Source organism: Cylas formicarius, unplaced genomic scaffold (assembly GCF_029955315.1).
Source record: "Cylas formicarius isolate icCylForm1 unplaced genomic scaffold, icCylForm1.1 PGA_scaffold_2__14_contigs__length_35257938, whole genome shotgun sequence".
Classification (NCBI taxonomy): domain Eukaryota; kingdom Metazoa; phylum Arthropoda; class Insecta; order Coleoptera; family Brentidae; genus Cylas; species Cylas formicarius.
In genome coordinates this window covers 18759125-18779954 of record NW_026844319.1, presented here as the reverse complement: position 1 = coordinate 18779954, position 20830 = coordinate 18759125, and the positions used below count along the sequence as shown (strand labels likewise).

Sequence of the window (20830 nt, the reverse complement as noted above, 5' to 3'; positions counted from 1 at the left end):
AATTATAATTTTGAATGTTTCTGTTTCTGAAATTGAAATCTGGGGAACTGGAGCCATAAAATTAACGCCCGAGATGGCTAAAACCCCGTACGCCACAGTACGTGACGTAGTTGTGAATGTTGTCAAAGAAAAACGTGGAAAGTTCGTGAGGCCCCAAATAGTGTACTTGACATGTATCGTGCCGGAATAATGATATATGATGCGTATCAGAAGAATATTGTTTCAATAATTAAAACTTTACATGAAGAGTTGCGTAGTGTTTTGAATATTGAATACTGTTAGATATGCCAGTTTCGCGGGGCAAACGAATTACGATACTACATGCGGGCTCTATAAAAAAAATGCTTCCCAATATTCTACCAGTGTTGCATTTGTATGCACGAAGTATCGAAATACGGTTCTGTAACGTCATTGTGAAATTGCGAATCTGTTTATTGAGGATTACAAACAGAAACCCAAGCTTGGTATTCCTGTGCTTAAATACCAGATTATGTAGTAAAAACGGTATATTATTATGAACTCTACTAAAAGCGCCCGACGTTGCTTAACTACGGAGATCAGACGAGATCTGGTGTATCAACGCGGTATGATGGCTGTTGCATTTAAATGTTACCATTTCAAAGATAAATTATCTAACTAAACTAAAAACAAAAACAATCGCGATTAGATGTAAATTTAGACGAATTTATTCTTTGATGGTACCACTGCTGACAGTAAACAAACAAACCTCTGGCCCGTTCATTCTACTAGCTTAAGCGACAAAAAAACATTATTCGTGGCAATGTTTATAGAAAATCGCACAAAAACAACATCCGACTATGAAATCTATTTTACAGTATTTCAATTGTAATGTAGAAATAGGGTGTTTTTGTAAAAGAAAAAGCATAATTAATGGTCGATAACTCAAAGGACAATTTTGTATTTTACCTTTGAACAAATAAAAAGTTAGTTAAGCTAGTTTGCAGGGAATTTGCAAATATATTGCTACTACAGTCCTTCTAAAGTGTGCTACGCAGCTTCAAATAATAAAAAAAATACATCAAAAGCTGATCTTATAATAATAATAATAATTTATAGTTTGTGAAGCGACATCTATGAAGCAAAGCAATTTGTATTGTGCATTTTATTTTATTGTAAAATCGCTGTTATAAGTAAATTCGTACGTATATCGTTGAAATGAATTGTATTTTGTAATGACAAAGAAGATACTAACTGGAAAACATTGAAATTTTTCTGATTATTGGAACGGTTAGTAAAGAAAATGGATTTCAAAATCAACGAAAATGGACAAAAGGAATTATAATTTCAAAATAAGAAAATATAAAATTTAATAAAAAAAATATTGCAGTGGATTTTAAATTTTCGTGTTATTTAGAAACCGCATTTCGACTTTTCAAAAGCTTTTGCATTCGGATCGTAATTTAACTTGTGTCAGTTATTTTCATAAACCGCTAAACCCAAAGGCATCTCTGAAATTTAATACCTACCTCAACATTAGCGTTTTTCGTCCAAACAAACAAAACCAATTAAACAAATAATGTAATATATTATTTATAACAATAATAAAAATAAAACTATTGAAAATATAATACAGTCGTTTGTTATGCGCAAGACATTGTTGCGTTTCTAGTGATCAAACGATATTTATAATTCGACTAAAACCCTATTGGTTTCAATTATCTACTTACTTAGTGCCCTATGAAAACTTTAACTTAAAACATTATGATGATATGATCAACGTTTATAAACATTTGCTATTTTTGAAACACATACATATAAAACATCGAGTGTATATTATTTATATAGAGGAAATCGTTGCAAAATTCATTCTGGGTTCTTACTCGTCGAGTACGCAAGTTCGGACCAAAGCTTCTGTTACCGCATAGGGGTCACAGTTGGAGGAAGGTCTTCGATCCTCCAAATAGCCCTTCTTTTCTTCGGCACAGCCACGCGGAATTCTGATACTGGCACCCCGATTGGCTACACCTGTGAATATATTTACGTATAATGAAAACTCCACCAATATAATTCAAATGCAAATATGTACAATCTTTCGCCAAATCTGATGTAAATTTCAGGTAGAAGCGTAATCGCTTACTGGGCATTATAATTTTAATCACAATTTTGCAAAATATCTTGCAACAAAACCTGATTCAATCCTACACTGTACCAACACAAACTGTCCTTCTGTAGCTCAATGAGTGATTGTGCAGCCATCTAGCGGTTTATCGGATCCCGATACGTTTTCACAACAACAGAGAAAACCGTGGGTAATATTTTCCCTTGGTTCAGAAATCGATGAGGCGGAAGGACCAACAAAGAACATCATTTCACGATGTATACTTTTTCAATAAATTAATAATAATTTAGGTACCTAAATTTTCGGATAGATGTTTACAGCACAAATTTGAAATTATCCCTCGTCCGCCATCAAAAAAGTAATTGCACTGTAATTAATAATTAAGCACCGATTCACAGCCTGGCGGTAACGGTCGCTGTTGTATTTGAAAGACTCTAATTTGACCAATAACAATCAATCAGTACCTGATTGAATACGGCAGAAAGTGTAAAAAGTGAGAACTACAAAGTTAGAAGGAGTGCGAGGAATTAGAAGTAACGCTCTGAAAAAATATTAACTTAATAGTGTAACCACATATCTACAAGATATATAGAAGCACTGTGTATGCTGATAACACAAGAACTTTTCAAGCCACGATGAAATGTGAAGAAGGCTAACATGGGCATGCGTGGTCATTTCAAACCACGTTTTTTACCAATAAGACCTGTGATTTCAAATCTCGCTTTTAACACATAAGACCTAGCAGCTTTCAGTAATCATCATGGTCGCTGACCCTTTTAACGAATTAATCGGCTACTATATGATCCAATAGCTTCTAATTATATTTTTTTAAAGCCGTTTCGAATACGTACCGGCACTAAAGTCGTGAATTGACGAGGTCTCATGTCGGCCCGTAAGGCGGCGTTCGTTGTCTTTTCCCCCCTTGGGGTCATAGGCCTGGATATGCCTGAGATGGTTGCGGCTCAGTTTGTCGATGGCTTTTTCGATTTCCCTGGAGAGATATAAATAAATGCTTTCCTATTTCGACATCTATTCCCTATTGTACTGAAACCATAATATAATATGAGAAATTATTTCAAATAATTTACTAACTTTCAGATTCATAAAAGAGAGACAAAAACTTCACCTAGCCTCCTTTTTACATAAAATTGCACGTCCTGAATATTTCAACAACGTTTCAACAATCTTTATGAGATACCAAAAATGCACAAAGCTATGTCTCGGAATTCTTTTTCTTATATGTCTGCTAAGTTGCTAAACAAAATATTAAAAAGAAACTGTTAATGGAAATTACATAAGTTATATTTTTCTACTTTTGTAAATGAAGATTTTATTTTATTTTATTGCTGTAATTATTGTTCTACTGTTTTCCCACGTTTATTGTTATTGTTATTCTATTGTTGTTATTAGCTCATTTACGTATTTATTTATGGTATTTGTTATAAAATTTGCCTTATTTTAAGTTGATTTATGGAATTTGTTTTAATACTCGGTTAAATCAGCAGTTCAGCTACACTTTTTTATTTTATTGATTTAATTATTTTATTTGATTTAAAAATCAAACAAAATCTAATCTAAACCACTAATAAACCTAAATCCACTCAAAAATATCTCGGAAAGTTTCACAGTTAGATAAAGTGATAACAAAATGTGCATTTTTCAGGGCGAAATTTTCAAGGACAATTATTAAATTTGAACTCCACAAGATTTTTTTAGAAAGGCTAGCTGGCAAACTATTATGTAAATAATAATTTATCTATGGCAAGGACGTTACTCTAGTAAGTAAAGACAATTGTATAATTTTTTTGACAAAATCAATAATTAATCTAGCTCTGAAAACAGCTGTTGAACCACTGTCATATTTTATATTTTGGCTACGACAAATGTTTACAGAAGCTCATAAATTTTGTGAGACAATTGCATTTGTTGAAAAAGATAAGGCAATTGATGACGTGAAACGAATTAGACCTAGATAATGTTTTAAGTTCAGTAGCGCGTAGTAAAGGCACGAAATAGGATATTCTAAGCGTCCAATTAGCTCTGCCAAACGGATAAGCAGTGCACGACGCGTCAATAAATTAAAACAACAAATACTTAATGAGGATATGTTAATAAAACACAATTATAACTCCCTAAATACTCATTGCCGTCGTTCCCTATTAATGACGAGTTGTTTTAACATAGTAGAAAATTTAGAAAATTAAAAAATGAAAAATAAAAACAATTAATTTCAAAAATTCGACCCTTTCTTGATTTTCCTTTACCAAGTAGGTAATAATACTGTTGGTATTGTGATTATATCCTTTCGCAGAATACTTTGAGAGAATATAATTAACATACATTTAGTCGACACTAAGCCAGTAAAGGAAAATTTTGTCGTTTCTAATTCGACCTTGCCAAGGTTTGATAATTAGTTCTGTACCCAAACAAGTGAAAAGTTTTAAGTCTGCTTAAGTCTTTCCGAGTTGAAAAAAAAAAGTATGAATCGGAATTGCGAAAAATTACAGCTGCAAAAACTTACAAGATTCCTCCGTCTTCTCTCATCGCCTTAGTTGAGAAGTTGCTGTGCGCGCCTGCGCCGTTCCAATCTCCTTCCATCGGCTTCGGATCGAACGACACGATTACACCGAAATCTTCAGCGATTCTATGCAAAATGTACCTCGACACCCAGAGTTGGTCGCCCATCGTGATTCCTTCGCATGGACCGACCTGGTATTCCCACTGCAATTCATAAAAAATCATCTAGTATAATAAAATAGAAGAAATGCAACTGAATTTTTTATGTTCATTGTTCTGTTACTAAAATATAAACTTAGTTTAGGTCAACTAAGATGGAAACCATGTGGCACGCGTGTGACAGCAATAATTATTTTTTGGTAGATGGTCTTATTAAAACTTAAAATAAAACCCTGACAAGTTAGAACATGCAACATAAAAAGCTCTTTGAAGAGTTCCATATTAGGAAGTATCTAAAATCAATTACTGAACATGGTAATAGAAATTTTGAACACTCAAAAATTCATAAACCTCTCGCGCACACAAGGTAAAAGTGCGTTCTTAGGGAATATTTGGAAAACCGTATAAGTACGTAATAGCTTATTGATCGTGTCCTCGTTTATTTTATTCTCTAATGACGCAAATTTGGATGAGCGTTGCGATAACTGATTTTTCCATTCCTAATTACTTCAAGAATTGAATTTTGGAAAATTTTTATACAATTTTAAAGTATTACAAAATGCAAATAAGAAATTTAAGTTTCAGACTTATTTTCTGAATAATTTAATATTAATGACAAAACTCAATTAAACATGCAATTTGTTAGTGCCCGACTAATTACACAAACACCAAATCTTACTTTGGTACAATTTCGGTGGGAGAATTAATCTCCAGATCATAATGATAAAAAATTGGATTCCTTCTGCATCGGTTATGGATGAATCGAACTAGCTAACTATTTCAGTTAAGGTCTGAAGAATCCTACAGGATAATTAACGTCACCAAGTTCGAATCAATCATCAACAACTGATGCAGGAGGAAACCAGAAGATTTGTAAATAGTATTACAGTAGTCTGGGGAAGTTTCTTTGAAAAGTTATCATCATATGTTCTTATAATAAACAACTATCTGGGTGGCTGTCGATTGCGATTATCGATTTGATTAATTTGGTTTTGGTTCGTAGACATACCTGAGCAGGCATTACTTCCGCATTACTTCCGGATATTTCAATACCAGCATACAAACAGGCCCTATAATGGGCTTCGACGATATCACGTCCGTAGACCCTATTCGCTCCCACACCGCAATAGTAAGGCCCTTGTGGTCCCGGAAATCCGTTCTTGGGCCATCCTAGCGGTCTCAGATCCATATCTAACAGAGTGTATTCCTGCTCGATGCCGAACCATGGTTTAGCATTTTTGGCGGCCTCCATGACCTGAGCGCATGTGTACCTTTTGTTGGTCTCCGTTGGCTTTTTGTTGTATTTGTAGGTGTCGCAAAGCACTATAACGTTGTTACCGCGCGTAAACGGGTCCTTGTAGATGGCGACAGGGTAGAGGTAGGTGTCGGAATTTGAACCTTCTGCTTGATATGTTGAGCTGCCGTCGTAATTCCATACTGGGAGTTCTGGAAAACAACTTCGTTCACGTTCAGAGTTTTGAAGATGCGTTTTTGAAGTTTGAGAATTGATATAATCGGCTTTTGAATAGCACCTGTGATTCATGAGCTACAAGGGAAAATTTAAAAAGCTGACGATTTTAAAAATATTGCAAATACTCTTTTCATTTCAATAACTCAAATAAAATGAATTATTTAAAATTTGAACTGAAATCCCGCCATCCAGGTCAGAATATAAACTACAGATCCATTTATTTTTGCATAATTTATATCTGTTTTATTTTTTTTTTCTATTTGTATGACGGTTAGTTTTACTATTAAATTAATAAAGTGATAAAACAGAGCTTTGACTCCAATTTTTAAATGTACCATTCATTTTTGTTAAAAATTCTCCATGAAACAATGCTTAGAAAATCAGAAAAGGAAGATAAAGTAATATAAGCAACTAAAGGTAAATTTTTAAAATCACCAATTTTTCAATATTCCATCGTAGCTCATAACCTACTTGTCTTAAATAATAATGGAGTTTATCATAATGACGCATCGAAAATGGAACAAAATGTACTAAATCATTTTTTAATATTATCCGCAAAACATTTCTTAAAAACATAATATATTTTTTTAAGATTCCAGATTTTGCATGTAATGTAATGAGTAATGAGTTTTATCATGTTTGCAAGATTGGTCCTTAAGAGTTCAATACTCGATAAATTAGATTAAGTCTACAATGGTAATTACCGAGGAGACATTTATACATATTTAAGTAATAAAAACATCGTAATTTCTAAAATTTTCGTTTTTATGAGTGCCTTGTACTTGTACTCTTCGAATATTAATTTTAATAATTTAATTTTAAAAGAAATTCTAAATGGTACAAATAACCAAAATTTGGAAACAAATCTTTTATATACTTCCTTCCATAAATCCGAATAAATATTTGTTTTTTGGAAAACTTTTATTGAATTTAATGGCATATATTGAGAAGGAACTCTTATTTTTTCATAAGGGAGTAACCAGAACAAACATACAAAGCATATCGTTAGACTATGGATTTTAGATTTAGACAACATATAAACGTTAATTGTGATTTGTTTATGGTTCTTGTTTAGATAAGATTAGAATTCAGTAGGTTTAGAAATCCAGGTTCGATTAACTTACGGGATACGAAAATTATCAATTTCTCACTATAAAAAAATGTAGATTTTGTAATATCGCCATATCTAGTTAATAAAATGAAATTATACACTGAAATGATAACTTTTTAACGTCAGAGGAGCGATTAAATTGTTTTTAAATCGAAAGAAACAAAACGTTTCCTTTGTTTTTTCACTCTCCACGGAACGTTGTGTTTTTCGATTGATACCTTCTGTATCATTATTTATAAATCGACATTTCCTTTGAAATTAATCTGTGGAATGCGGTACTCTATGTTAGGATCAAAGCTTTAGAAGTTTGTGAAAAAATTATATTAAAATATCATATTTGTAAGAGACAATTCTTAATGTAATTAAAGCAAAAATACGAAGATATAGGGTAATTTATTACTGGCGATGCTCGACTTTTCCTTCACCTAAAGCTTTGGTTTAGTTTAAGAAAACAAATGTCATTGCTTAATTTAAAAAAAAAAACCTTTTTATGATATAGACCCTCAATCTTTTATTTTTTTTTTGTTTAGTTATTTATTTATTTTTTTGTTTAATTATTAACGTTGCAAATAATGCGATTCCGACGTCATATAAACATACATCTGTGTTAATCGGCATTGCTCTTACCGTCTGATTTGGTTGGTACGAAATCGAGGGTTCTCGTTTTTCCTCGGATATGTTCACCAGTGCCGTCGATCCATATATACGTGGCTTGACATTTTCCATCTGGAATGGGCAGTGACATGTATTCGGCTAATACTGTTTTGTTTAATGCCGCATTGGGCGAATGCTCCAGCGTCAGGTTCGGCATGTTTTATCTGTAACAAAATTACACATCAAAGTTTCAAAAATTAAGACCTACTATGGTATAAAGTAGTTTAACCTGTACAACTTGTAATTAAAGTTGCCGATGGTTTAAGAAAAACAAAAAGAGATTTTTCACCACGGCAAAAAACGACCCTCAAAAAGTTCTAATAATTAGTTTTAAAATAATCTGGAAAAGCGGAAATTTCATTTACCTCGCCATAATCCCGAAAGTAGCAAAAAAACACTATATACCAAAAATATTTTTTAATAAAGTCAAAACAGAAGAGAATGTTTTTCTTGAATTGAATTTTGCTAGTTTATAGCATTTTAACTCTCTCCCTCGCCATTTATTTAGAACGTGACCGGAAAAGTGAAATAGGTATTGACGATTCAAGTCTTGTTTGACGAGCTCCTGTGTTTTCCCATCAACGCAGGTGCACAAAAGTTACGACGTTATACATTTACAAAATAATCGGTCAGTTTGTCGTAATTTTAGACGTAAATTTCTTGACTTGACCAAATTTGGGCTATACGATCTTGCGCCAATATAATGCGTCCTGCTTTAATTATATTACCAGTTCTTAGCGTTCCAATTCTTTCCATTCATTACAGCTCGGCCTTGTAAATATTTAATAACTGCTATCTATTTTAGCAACAATACTGTGTTAAATACTGTCAAATCTTAAACCAGATAACTCAACTCAAAAAGTTTGAAAATATAGTAAAATTGACATTGCCCTTTTAAGTTGACCTTGGTAACTTCGAAGATAATCAATTCATGGGACTAAGAGATCACATTTTTTTTCAAATCGGACAATACCGAAGGCACCAAAATTACTTCAGTATTGCACTACGTCAGAGGAGACAATAAATAAATTCCAAGCACATCTTTTTTTTCTACTCCCTCTTATAAAAGAGACAATTATGCGCTAATTAAGATTGCGCCAAGTCTCACTTAAGACGCCAGTTTCGTTAACCACCGGCGCGAGGCACTTCGTTTCTGGGGTTTGGGAGCGATCTGATTTTAAAGTCACACGATAATCGAGGAATGTATTCGGTTTTGCAAAAATATACCCAAAAATTAATAGTTGTAAAACAAGTATAGCATGTAACACGATGAAAAACTTCTTCAGTTAGTTAAATCGGTTACTAAAGTAGAGCGCATAATATACTTTTAAGTTATAGTGTGGGGTTAGTCCAAATTTATTAATTTCGGTTTGAAACTCTTTCAAAATGCTCTAAAACTATAGCAACGGTATGACTGATTACCTTTCGCTAGCACAAGATTACATACGGTAACGTTATACAAGTCTAGGTAAACGAATACATATTAGAGGTACTTAAATTATCACAAATATTATCACGAATGCAAACGGACTTGTTCCAAGGACAATATCAATATTTACGGATTTTGGTTAACCCCACGGGAATCTTTATTGAATTTACCTTTGCTTGTTTTAAAAGATAAAATTTTTACGGTGAGTTTAAACTAAGCAAATTGGGTTTTCTCTACTGAAATTATTTTAAAAAGTAACAGGCAAAGTGAAAATTTCATCGGCTTTTTCTCTTGTTTTGTTTGAAACAATATTTTTATAAGCTCTTCTTTAAAATAGCGAATTATGCACTGATCAGTCAGGCGTTCCCAGCAATTTGGTCACCGGTTTTATAGTGATCGGATGTTTTGCAGTAGTCTGATGGCACATTGACGTTTGTCAGGTCTAATTGTTAGGTCGTGCTATTTCCCAACTAATGGTGTAATATGAAGTACGCTCGCTCAGCTCGTGCCAAAGCACACTGGTCACTAAAACGTTGCATAACATACTATTAGATCTAATTTGAACTGGTTTGTGAGAGGTTAGATATAATTTTCTAAAAATTACAACCGGGTTCGACTTTTAGTGGCTCTTTAACGATTAAATTGATAAAGCGTGAACCCATATGCTCACAGTAGATTTATTTTAAGTAAGAAAGCGATTCTGTTTGGTTTATACCGGTTGAGTATCAAAACAAGGAATATTTATATTGCTCTTTGACTTCATTGGTATTTGTTGGAATTATGCATCAAAGGAAAATTTCGGTAACTATCAGAGCTATGGAAAAATGATTGGCACATTCCCGATCGCGAGGGACTCGATGGGAAAAACCAGAACCGGAGTTCCGTCCAAAAAGAAAATACAATTCCATATTCTTCTTATCAAAAAGACAATTAACTTAGTATAGATAACAAAACTAAAATAAAAATGGAACAAGGATTAAAGGCAAAAACACCAGCCACAACTGGTATCAGACAAGGTGGTTGTTTGCGCCCTTTATTATTCTATTTGATTATGGATAAAATCGTACAAAGTATAAAAATATTATGTGGACACAGCAATCTAAGAGGCTGAAAATGACGACGACTTACAAAGAATGCTATACCAGAGAGCCAATAAGATGTAAACTTTCGATACAGCAAAGTTCTAGATGTTCCTATTTGGGAGTGGAAAACACAAGTCACAAAGACTTCATTAAAGAAACTTGTATGCAAGCTACCACCGCATCCGGAATTGCAGAATATGATGTGGAAAAACAAGTAGATGAACAGTGAGACAAAGGTGTCGTGAGTGAGTGACACTATACGAGAAGAACTGGAGAGAATATTTTGATAGAATGGAAGAGAACCGTTGGACAAAACGGGCAAAAGACAACACAACACAAATAAAATCCTGAAAGACCTCCTAAAAGATGACATGAGAGCTGGACTTCCGCCTCACAGTTGAGACTGAACCCGGAAAAAAAAAATAGTTAGAAGCACCGCTATGTCATATGAATGAGAAAACGGAAAAACAGTAGACAATACTATAAACCAAGAAACAAAAGGAAACATCTGTTAAGGCCGTAACTATCCAACACTGAGTGTCTCTCAAAAAAAGCTATAAAAAAATTCCGAAATTTGCTTCGTTTACTTTGCCAAGATTGGATAAGAAAGCAGACAGCGATGTTTGCGGTACAGGGCAGATATAGATCTAGAGATCCGTTATCACAAACACACATTATCCAAAACAATGTAACAATGATTACACCGAAAACAGTAATGAGGTCGGTTTTATTTAAAATAAACAGACGAATTATAATTTATAAAATGTAACTTATAAAAGGTCCAAAATTTATGACGCGATATATCGAAACACAGAAGTCACTTACCGCTTTAACAAAACGAGTTCACTGCGATCCGGAGACTGATCATTTTTACGTTGTTCCTATTATTTATGTTAAAAGAATCGTCAACGATTGCGACGTCACAAAATCTTATCAGCAGTCAAACTCATTAGCAGAAAATTAAGGAGAGTTTATTTGAGGCACGGCGTCTAGCAAAGAATAATTTAAATAGAAATATTTTCTTTGTCGGTATAATTGAACCTTAATTACATTTGTACATTACATTTTTAGTATAGTCGTTTTCGTAGCTGATTACATTTAATTAATTTAATTTACTGTATTTGATATTTATCATGATTAAGATGACAAATGTTTGGCTCATCTCCTAGAAGCAAAAGAAATCCCCTTGTTAAATCAATCGTATTAAGAAATTTGGCAACGATTTCTTCGCACTGCTCTCAGTTGTCTCCATTATTTTGATTAATTTAAAAATTTTACGTACCTATTTTTCATTTAAAAAAAATGTTAAAATTATTATTCGAAAACCCATATAAAAACTAGAATTCAACTTTTCAATTCCACACCCCATCTATATAAGTTGTAGAAAAATATTCCACATATTTGAAGCAGCTTAAGTAATAATTACGCTGGAATTTACTTTCGAAGTTTTTTAGGACATGTTAGCGAGAGGTCGTTTACAATTAAAACCAAATTAAAAAATCTTTTGCAACTTGTAAGTCAAAGCGATATTTACCGCAAATGAATTAATTTTATCGATTTGGTAGAATACAAATATTATTTCAGAGTGAGAGCATACATTTAGCATTATTAATGAAGATCCTAAATACAGTAATATATCTTTTTGAAAAACAAAAATATATAGTGTTTCTAATTATTTAAACGATAATTATATTTGTAAAAATCAAGGTAACATAAAAGTACAAACTAATTAGGTGATAATGGATATAGGTAGTAATAGAAAAAAATTATTCGCATTGTTTTATCTACTCCGCTCTTCTAATACAATTATTAAAATATATTACGTTCAAGTATTTCTGTGTGTATATATCAAATAACTACATGCTACCAAATCGACAACGTATTTGTTAACAAATTATCAAATTGACTACTAATGGCTCTTATATTTCTCACCTAAAAGTTTGGCAATTGGCAAGTCTATCGAAACCAGTTCGTTCCGGTATTATCACGTACTTAGCCAATGCACTAGAATATGCGTAAGCGATTAACAACTTTATTTGCTAATTGACATTATATCCATTATTTTAAACGTCTATCCTCTATGAAAATAAGCCAAACCTTAAGAAGATTTGTAACTGATTGCTATCGTGTCGTATCTTGAAAAAATGTTCAAGATTAAGATTTATATTTTCCACCATATTTTTGGAACAAGTCGTATTTTGATTTACAGTCCTCTCGAACGGCAGATTATCATCAATGTACTTCGGCGAAATGGTAAAATAAAAAAAAAGACTAATTTCATTTAGTGAGACAAGAAACGATCCACTTACTTACAAGCAATGATATTGGATTTGAAGTGGAAGATATAGCAGAAACAGAGAATATTACATATAGAAGATTCTTTAACGATGACTCAAATGAGGAGGAATATGGCCTATTATATAGTAAATTGTATATTGTGTATATTATTGTAAATGGTACAGGACGTCCAGCCACCTACAGCCTACAGAGTTGTTTTGTTGTAAGTGGCAATTGTGAATAAACCCTTGCTTCTTGATACAAACTCTTCATATAACCCACTATAAAGTCTATAGTCTACATGCAGGATGGCGCAAAAGTTAACGAAATACAACATCTTCCTTATTTAGCACTATTTCCATTTTTTTAATGAATGTTGCATAAAATGGAGACATATTTTACAACAATTATACAGGGTGTTTCGCAAAACGCTAGGCAAAACAAACATATATATTTTTTATAAATGGAAATGGAATATTTTTGAATATTGCGATTCATTCAAGCAATGTTTATTGTGACATCGTAAAAAATAGCTTAAGATAAAAAAATGTAAATGAAATCTTGCCGCCTTGTCAAGTAAATTTTCTCTGATTTTTGAAATGAAGCACCCTGTATCTAACTAATTTATCATTTTAGTACTATGCAAAAGTACATAAGGGACTTCATTTTGCTTTCACAGAGTATCCTTGCATAAATAAAAATATTTTTAAAATATATATCTCTCGGTTTTATGGAACATTAGTTGAAATTTGGTTTAATTTATTTTTGCACGCCATTGTTTTTGGACGGATAACAATGGGCAGACTATGGTCACCCCGTCGGTCGTCCTTTTACATATAAAACATTACCATTTAGAATTGGAATATAGACTGAACTTGTAATATTGATTGAGCTCCCGTTCCAATTACAATGACGTACGAATAATGCCGCAATATTTAATTTGTTAAATACACACGCATTAAGTAAAATTATGTAATTTTGAAATATTCGTCTCGAGAGTACGAATACGAAACTTCTAAATCTTGACGGTTTTTGTGTTATCGTTATCGGCACTTTTTGACCCACGGATGAATTTTATCCCAACACATTTTTTTAAGAATATAAATTAAAAAAAAAAGGGCATTGTTGTACATGTATGCATTAACAACTGTTGCAGGAATTATAAACTTTGCAAGTCTTACAAGGTATTTTAAGAACAACTAAAAACTTTTTTTAAAATTTTGATTTGTTGCCCTATCAATACTTTCATCGCAATTTATTAATTTCCGTAATGCATTTTTATTTTTTAACTTCCATTTTGTTTGGAAAATGCTCTTATTTTTTTTTATTGCACAGGGTCCAAAAAAAAATCAAAAATATTAAATTTGCTGTTTTATTTTTATTTTCAAGCAACAATTCGAAATTAAAATTTTTGGCAAGTCACATCCCCACGCATTTTGTTTTATTTCACTTTAATATAACTTTTGACATATTTTCCAAAATAAGAAAAAAATCTCTCAAGTGATTCATTCTAAATTTTAATACAATATTTTCATTTAACATTCTGTATTAAAGCTGCAAATAAGGCCATTTCACTCTTCAGCAAATTTAATATTTTTGTAGTTTTTGGATGCCCTGTACTGTAGATCCAAGAGATCCAACAATTAGAGGAGACAGATACTTAGAAACTTTTGACATTTGCAATTTGGAAAATTTTGGTTGTTTGCCGTTATCAATTTTTGCGATTTTAGAAGATGTAAATATCAGTTAAAAAGTTATTTAAAACGGTCTTGGGCAGTTAACGACCTACGATTATCCTAATTCACTTTTCATGGGTAAGATACACCTATGGTGACATTGCACTGGTTTATTTTTTAAACAAACAACACCATATTTTTCATTTTTTAGTCCTCTTATCCACTCCACCCGTGGACATACTGTCTATTCCAACTAAACGTAAATGCATGCTTAGTCTATTCGCCATTAAAACCAAATTTCTGGCCGCCATTACCAAGTATACACTTGTAATTTTTGCAATAATAAAACCACCGAGCGACGATAAGATAACTTAGAGAGTTTTTCGTTGTACTTATATGCAAAATTATTTGTTTTCAGATACGAAGTACAATAACGTATTTAATAAGTATTTCGATATTTAAAATTATTGCCGCTAGAATAAAATATGAACAATCGCAAGCCAAAAATTTTTGATAACTAATTCACTTAACTGGTTGTCATGCTGGACAACTGGTTTTACACGTTTGAAACATGCGAACGTCTGTCTAAACGATTATGCCATTCATGGGCAATTTAATTCGGATAATTTCGAAAATATCAACATTAATTTAGCTTTGAAATTTATACTCCCGTGCAGAGTCGGTGCGCTTAAAGAAGCCCATTAAACGTTCCAAAAATTATAACTCAACATGCAAGGTTCTCAGAACGGACATGGCGTGAGCTTTGGTCAAGTGCCAGGTGTAGAAATCGAAAACGTTTAACAAAGACGTAGCGCGTCATAAAGGGAACAAGGTTATTGCACGCGGTTGTTGTTAATCTCTTAAAATACTCTTCCAGGCGCTTTTATTTTTCAAATAGTTACGAGAAAATGCATTACTATCACCGAACTCCCGATAACATATTGACCCACTTTCAATACATCTAACGATAATAATGATGTGTTTATTTTGTGATCCATTTCAAAATATCAAGGGTTCCCCTGAGACTATTATGTATACCTAATTTCCAAGCACTATAGTTTTAGTAAGTCGAAACAAAATTTTACAATAGAAATTATATACAATTATAATATTATGACATTACAATATTTGACCTAAACACCTAGGTATAAAAAACATGTATGTATTCAACCCCAAATTAATTAATTAATCAAATTATCAATTTGTAAGAATTTAATTTTAATTAAAATTAGAAAATTAAAAAAAAAATTCAACCAAAAGAGTTATCTAAAATATAATTTTTGTTTTCTCGAAAAATTATCTTAAATACTTTATTTATTTTTATATTCATAGGAAGCAGATTATTCAATTATATTTATTTTTAAAAAAGTATACCTAACAGGCATGAAACCAAACTAACAGGTAAGTTGCAGTAGTATAATAGTTACAGCGGCATTTTGTACCATACATACAACGCTGAATTTTTTGCAGCCTATTAATTGTATCCAGGAGACCAAACTACTGAGGCATACTCTAATTTAGATCTGATGTATGAGTTATTATATAATACTTTTATTACTTCTGTATTGTTAAAGTTCATAGCTTTTTTAAGCAGCTGCCAGTACCTTATTAACATGAGGAACAAAGGATAATTTCGAGTCCAATATTACTCCCAAGTCACAAAAAGTATTAGAAGAGTTTTAGAAAAAGGATGATAGTTATATTCAATAGCTACGCCTGCTGCTAGGGGACTGTATTAAGCTACAAGTTATTTATTTATAGACAAAAATGCACAATCCTAGTTAGCATATAACAGAAAACTAACAGCAAGATCTTGTGACTAATGAACATGTTAAATGTCGAATAATAATGGCCTCAGTATTGAGTTCTCGGGAACGCTTGGGGAAGCAACGCATTCATCAGAGATAGACGTACTGAGTACGAGAAAACAAATTACGATTCAGAAAATCCAAAAGTACGAAGCTTGTGGATTACAATTTTGTGATCTAACCGATTAAATGCTTTGAAAAAATCAAGATATATGACGTCCACTTGAGAACCTTCATCCATAGCCCCAGAAACATACTGAGACATAGTAGTTAAACAGGTAATGGTGTCTCTACCTTTAAAAACACCATGTTGTTGAGGGACTATTTTATTCTTAAAACCATGACATAGTTTGTCATGCAGGAGGGTTTCTAAAACTTTACAGAAATTGCAGATACGGGAAATATCACCGTAGTTTTTGATTTTTGGTGTAGGCTTTTTTGTGTACGAGAACAATTTTAGACATAACCAGGGATGGCTTGGTTTCTCATACATTGATTAAAAACAAAATTTTGGTCCTAAATACCATGATATTTGTGTGCTTCGCTTTCTGTGTGCACCAAACAAGAACAAAGTTCAGTGATATGGTTCTGTGGTGGCAGGCGTATCAGACATTCCGACTGAATCTTCGAAAGGTATCTTGCCACGAATGTCAACGGATAGAAACATTCAAAAGTGATAAACGACGACTATATCTACGAATTTTTGCAATCGATTCACGGACTCGGTCTTTGATTGCCAATTTTTTTCTGGCTCCATTCTTTACTGCAGATATTGTTTGTAATTTAACAAAATAGAGAAAGTCAAATAATGAGGAATTGAAATAATAAAAAACGGAGCATGTTTGTCACCAAACTTATTCAGAATATAATTATACTTCGGGATTTTACGAATTTGAATAATGAAAAACAAAGACTGCATAGAAAAATAATTAATTTACCCCTATATTAATTATTTATTAATTATAATATCTCGCTGGAGAATTATATTATAAAATGTGTTGTTGCCTGTTCAATGTAACCTCCTAGATACGAGGATAAACTAGAAACAGAGTATTAATACAACTCGCATATTCTTAAAGAACAATTACAGGAAGCAAGTGAACGTCTACGGATTTGTGTTAAGTGCACATCAACTATTGGAGGCCATCGTCCAAGCTCGTATTCATTCATTCAAGTAGGGAATGATAGTTTCCTCTCATCATCCAGGACTATATATTAACGTCAATTTAACTTTTTTAGAACTTTGAAATAATGTTGTAAATCGAATGACTTACATAGCAGTGACTAAAAATACATACGGTCGAAGTTGATCTTTGCATTTCTGCAATTACATACCATAGAGATTAACCCGCAACCAATGAGGTCATTTTTTCGAATGGAAACAAAAGAAGCAAAAGCTGATAATTAGGATGACTCACAAGTCTGCGGTTAGTTGCATAGAATATGCAGGAGCGCTTATTTTGCTGCAGGAAAAATATGGTAATTTCAGAAAATTTGTTTTCGCACTGACGATAATTACCCAGTATTATGCTAATTCGTGTTCGAGGATCGGGTTTCTAATATGCGTTTCCACGCTATTCCGGTCGTGCTGGACCGATCGTAGGCCTTGCAGTTTATTGGACGCACGAGATTGTCGCGTGGACGCTCGCTGATGTTTACTCTCCTAAGCCCGATTTAAAAAATTTTATGAAGTTTTCCCGGCTCGGTTTCGTAATAGCATCGAACAAAATTCAATGAAAAGTGCTAAAATAAAAATTAACTATTACTAATCATGTCAAGGCATAAAGCGTATTTAGTAAGACGGTCCAGGACATTAGCAACTAGGAATGCTAGAAAAGGTGGAAGTATTTATTATATTTAATTTTAATTATCAATGCCAGCTACAGTAAAAAGAAAGGAAGATTTTTTTTACATACAATTTCTTAAAGAAGAAAGCAAGAATTTACTCAGACAAGTTTTACATTAAAAATAAATGTACCAAACATTATTAATACGAACACATAAATAAAAAAATTTAGCCTTTCAAATTGTTTACACGCAAAATAGAAATTTTGGTTTTTAGGCTAAAAACTTTATATAAACAGGACAAAAATAGTAAAAAAAATGGTAAATTGGTGATCCAAACTTGATCCGAATGATATTACCTTGATGATAAAAAAAATCATCCATCGTCACTTTCAATTAAAAACATAAGGTTTGTGTTTCTGCAGTCGTTTGCGCATGCGTAGTTGCAGTTTGCAGGTTAGTGAGTGAAATTTATGGGCATGCGCGGAAGAACATTCCCTTCTCTAGACAAATATCATAGTCGAACAAGGAGCATCATTTTTTACCGTATTAGGGCCACTATATTTGCTATAGCTATATGGTGGTTCAATTGTAATTATATCTATGCATGTTCTATGTGTTTAGGTTAGTTGCATCATCGATGTTTGAGGTTGACCGTAACTGCTTCGCTTTCTGTGTGCAGCAAAAAAGAAAAAGGTTTAGTGATATGGTTTCTGTGGTGGCAGGCGTATCACATTTTCCGACTAAATCTTGCCACGAAGGACAATAGATAGAAAAATTCAAAAGTGGTAAACGACGACTATATCTACGAATTTGTCATTATTTGTCAATTTTTTTTTATGGCTCTTTATTTGGTCATTTACTCCATATGTAACTTACATCTGTTATTTATATTAAATTAACCAGTAATTTGAAATATGGTAACCTAATTTAACTTAAGACACGAATTTTGAAGTTTTTGTAGACGTCGATTCCTACTGAGTCAACATAGAAGCTAAAAACAGCCCAGCAATGATTTGGCTGATATACGCATATAAAAGTACATCTTCCTATATACGGTCGGTCCTCGTACTTTTTTATAAAAGTGAAATTTTTAAAGAACGATTCATTCAAAGAACTGGCGGGAAGCAATATAATTTGTGGGTGGGGTAATATGCTGCAGGGTTCTGAGGTAGGCAAGCCGATTCAGTATGATTTTAATTCATTCCATTGTGAAGAGCACTTAAGGTGTAATGCTTGTCTAAATCCATCATTATGGAAGATCGAAAAACTCGAATAAACATAGCAGGCAAAGTGAAATTTTACTTTATCAAGTAAAAGTGGAGAAAATGTTGTTTAGCTGGAGTGGAGAAAGTGCAGAGGTTCATTACCTAAATTATTTTTTCTAGATAACCGTAAAAGGGTTTGAGTTTCGTGAAGCGCCATTTTTGTTATAAAAAATTTTGACAATAAGGCGATAAACGCTAAAGAAAAATATAAAATGCCCCTCAATAGATTTCGCAAAAAAATTAATTGGTCGGGATCTACGGAATAATGAAAAGCGGCTTCGAAGAAAATCGAATTCCTAAATTTGTAGATAATAACCGCCGGGGGCAAATGTAGGTCACCGAACCGATTCCACGCGAAAATTGACTGGTTCCGACAATATGAAAATACCAAACCGCAGGTAAACAAAGGAAACGTTTACTCACCTATGCTATCAGCTGATCGGAGGATTTTGTTTATAAATAGACACCGGAGCACAGAACTCGAACGATATATCTGCCGCATTAAACCACTGAATAAGGTTTTGAGCGAGTGTTGACTCTCTTTATGTTGTATTTTGCTCCCCGATCCCCATTCTCGGAGCGAATTCGTTGCGCTGCGCAAGCCCATCGAGGAAATTACATTTCGTGAGAACAGAAATTTTCATTGGGGCGACCGTCATTCAATAAACGTACTTTAATAACTATAATAACTATTTCGTGTCTCGATGTCACATCGAATTGTCGCTTGTAAATTTGTTTGAGCTTTGCGCGTGCAATTGAGAATTCAACTATAGTCGGTTTATTTGGAATGTAGAGTAATTTAGTCGAATTAAGGTATGCACAGTACGTGGTGTTGGCTACGTGATCTTCCATGTGGCTTCCTAACTTTCCACTCTTCTCTATTTTTGTTTCAAGAAATTTATCGAATTGAGGTATGGTCTGTTCATAGATATAAGAAAGTGACCAATTGCTTTTGAATGGGATTATCTAGGGGTGGTCATTAACATACAATACAACAAGATTATTACCTAAAGTTTCGGAATTTAAATTCAGGTAAAATTGTGATCCGTAATAGAAAATAATTTTATACCTACCTGTGTTTAATATTCTTTAGTTTGGTATACTACTTAGTTTAAGTTTATATAGAAAAAGCAGAACAATCGCATATCCATATTGCAAATAATATAGAACAAATAATAATTAGAACAGGCGATGATAGCGATAGTGATACTGATATATTATGTGAATAATTTTAATTAATTTAATTAGGTAATAAAGAAAATTTGTAAAATAATTAAATTCTTATCAAAGTACGGACCTGTTCGGCCATATTTCATTCTCACAGCTTACCCGGGTCTTTCCTTAATTCGTATCAGTTAGTCACTTTCTTATATCTATGAACAGACTTTAGCGATGTTTTACATGCAACGGTCATACCACGTTGATACACTAGATGCCGTCCGATCTCTTAAGTTAAATAACCTCGGACGCCGTTGAATTGGGTGACCGCTTGGAACACCCCGTGCCGTTGTCT

The 20830-nt window shown here is 32.9% G+C and overlaps 1 protein-coding gene across 3 annotated transcripts; it reads right to left on the bottom strand.

Annotated features, from left to right (window-relative positions):
* Nucleotides 1–1526: 1526 nt before the first annotated feature.
* LOC132697978 (glutamine synthetase-like) lies at nucleotides 1527–19899 on the bottom strand. Of its 3 annotated transcripts, XM_060663785.1 has the most exons (7): nucleotides 19741–19873; nucleotides 17784–18007; nucleotides 7966–8156; nucleotides 5766–6202; nucleotides 4602–4801; nucleotides 2932–3071; nucleotides 1527–1986 (listed from the first exon to the last, which is right to left on the bottom strand). In XM_060663785.1, exons 3-7 carry the CDS (start codon nucleotides 8147–8149, stop codon nucleotides 1838–1840), a joined length of 1110 nt encoding a protein of 369 aa, XP_060519768.1. In that variant the 5' UTR covers nucleotides 8150–8156; nucleotides 17784–18007; nucleotides 19741–19873; the 3' UTR covers nucleotides 1527–1837. The 3 variants fall into 3 exon arrangements, with proteins under 3 accessions (XP_060519768.1, XP_060519767.1, XP_060519769.1); XM_060663784.1 differs by lacking the exon at nucleotides 17784–18007 and having other exon boundaries at nucleotides 19741–19899; XM_060663786.1 differs by lacking the exons at nucleotides 17784–18007; nucleotides 19741–19873 and adding an exon at nucleotides 11329–11364.
* Nucleotides 19900–20830: the final 931 nt, after the last annotated feature.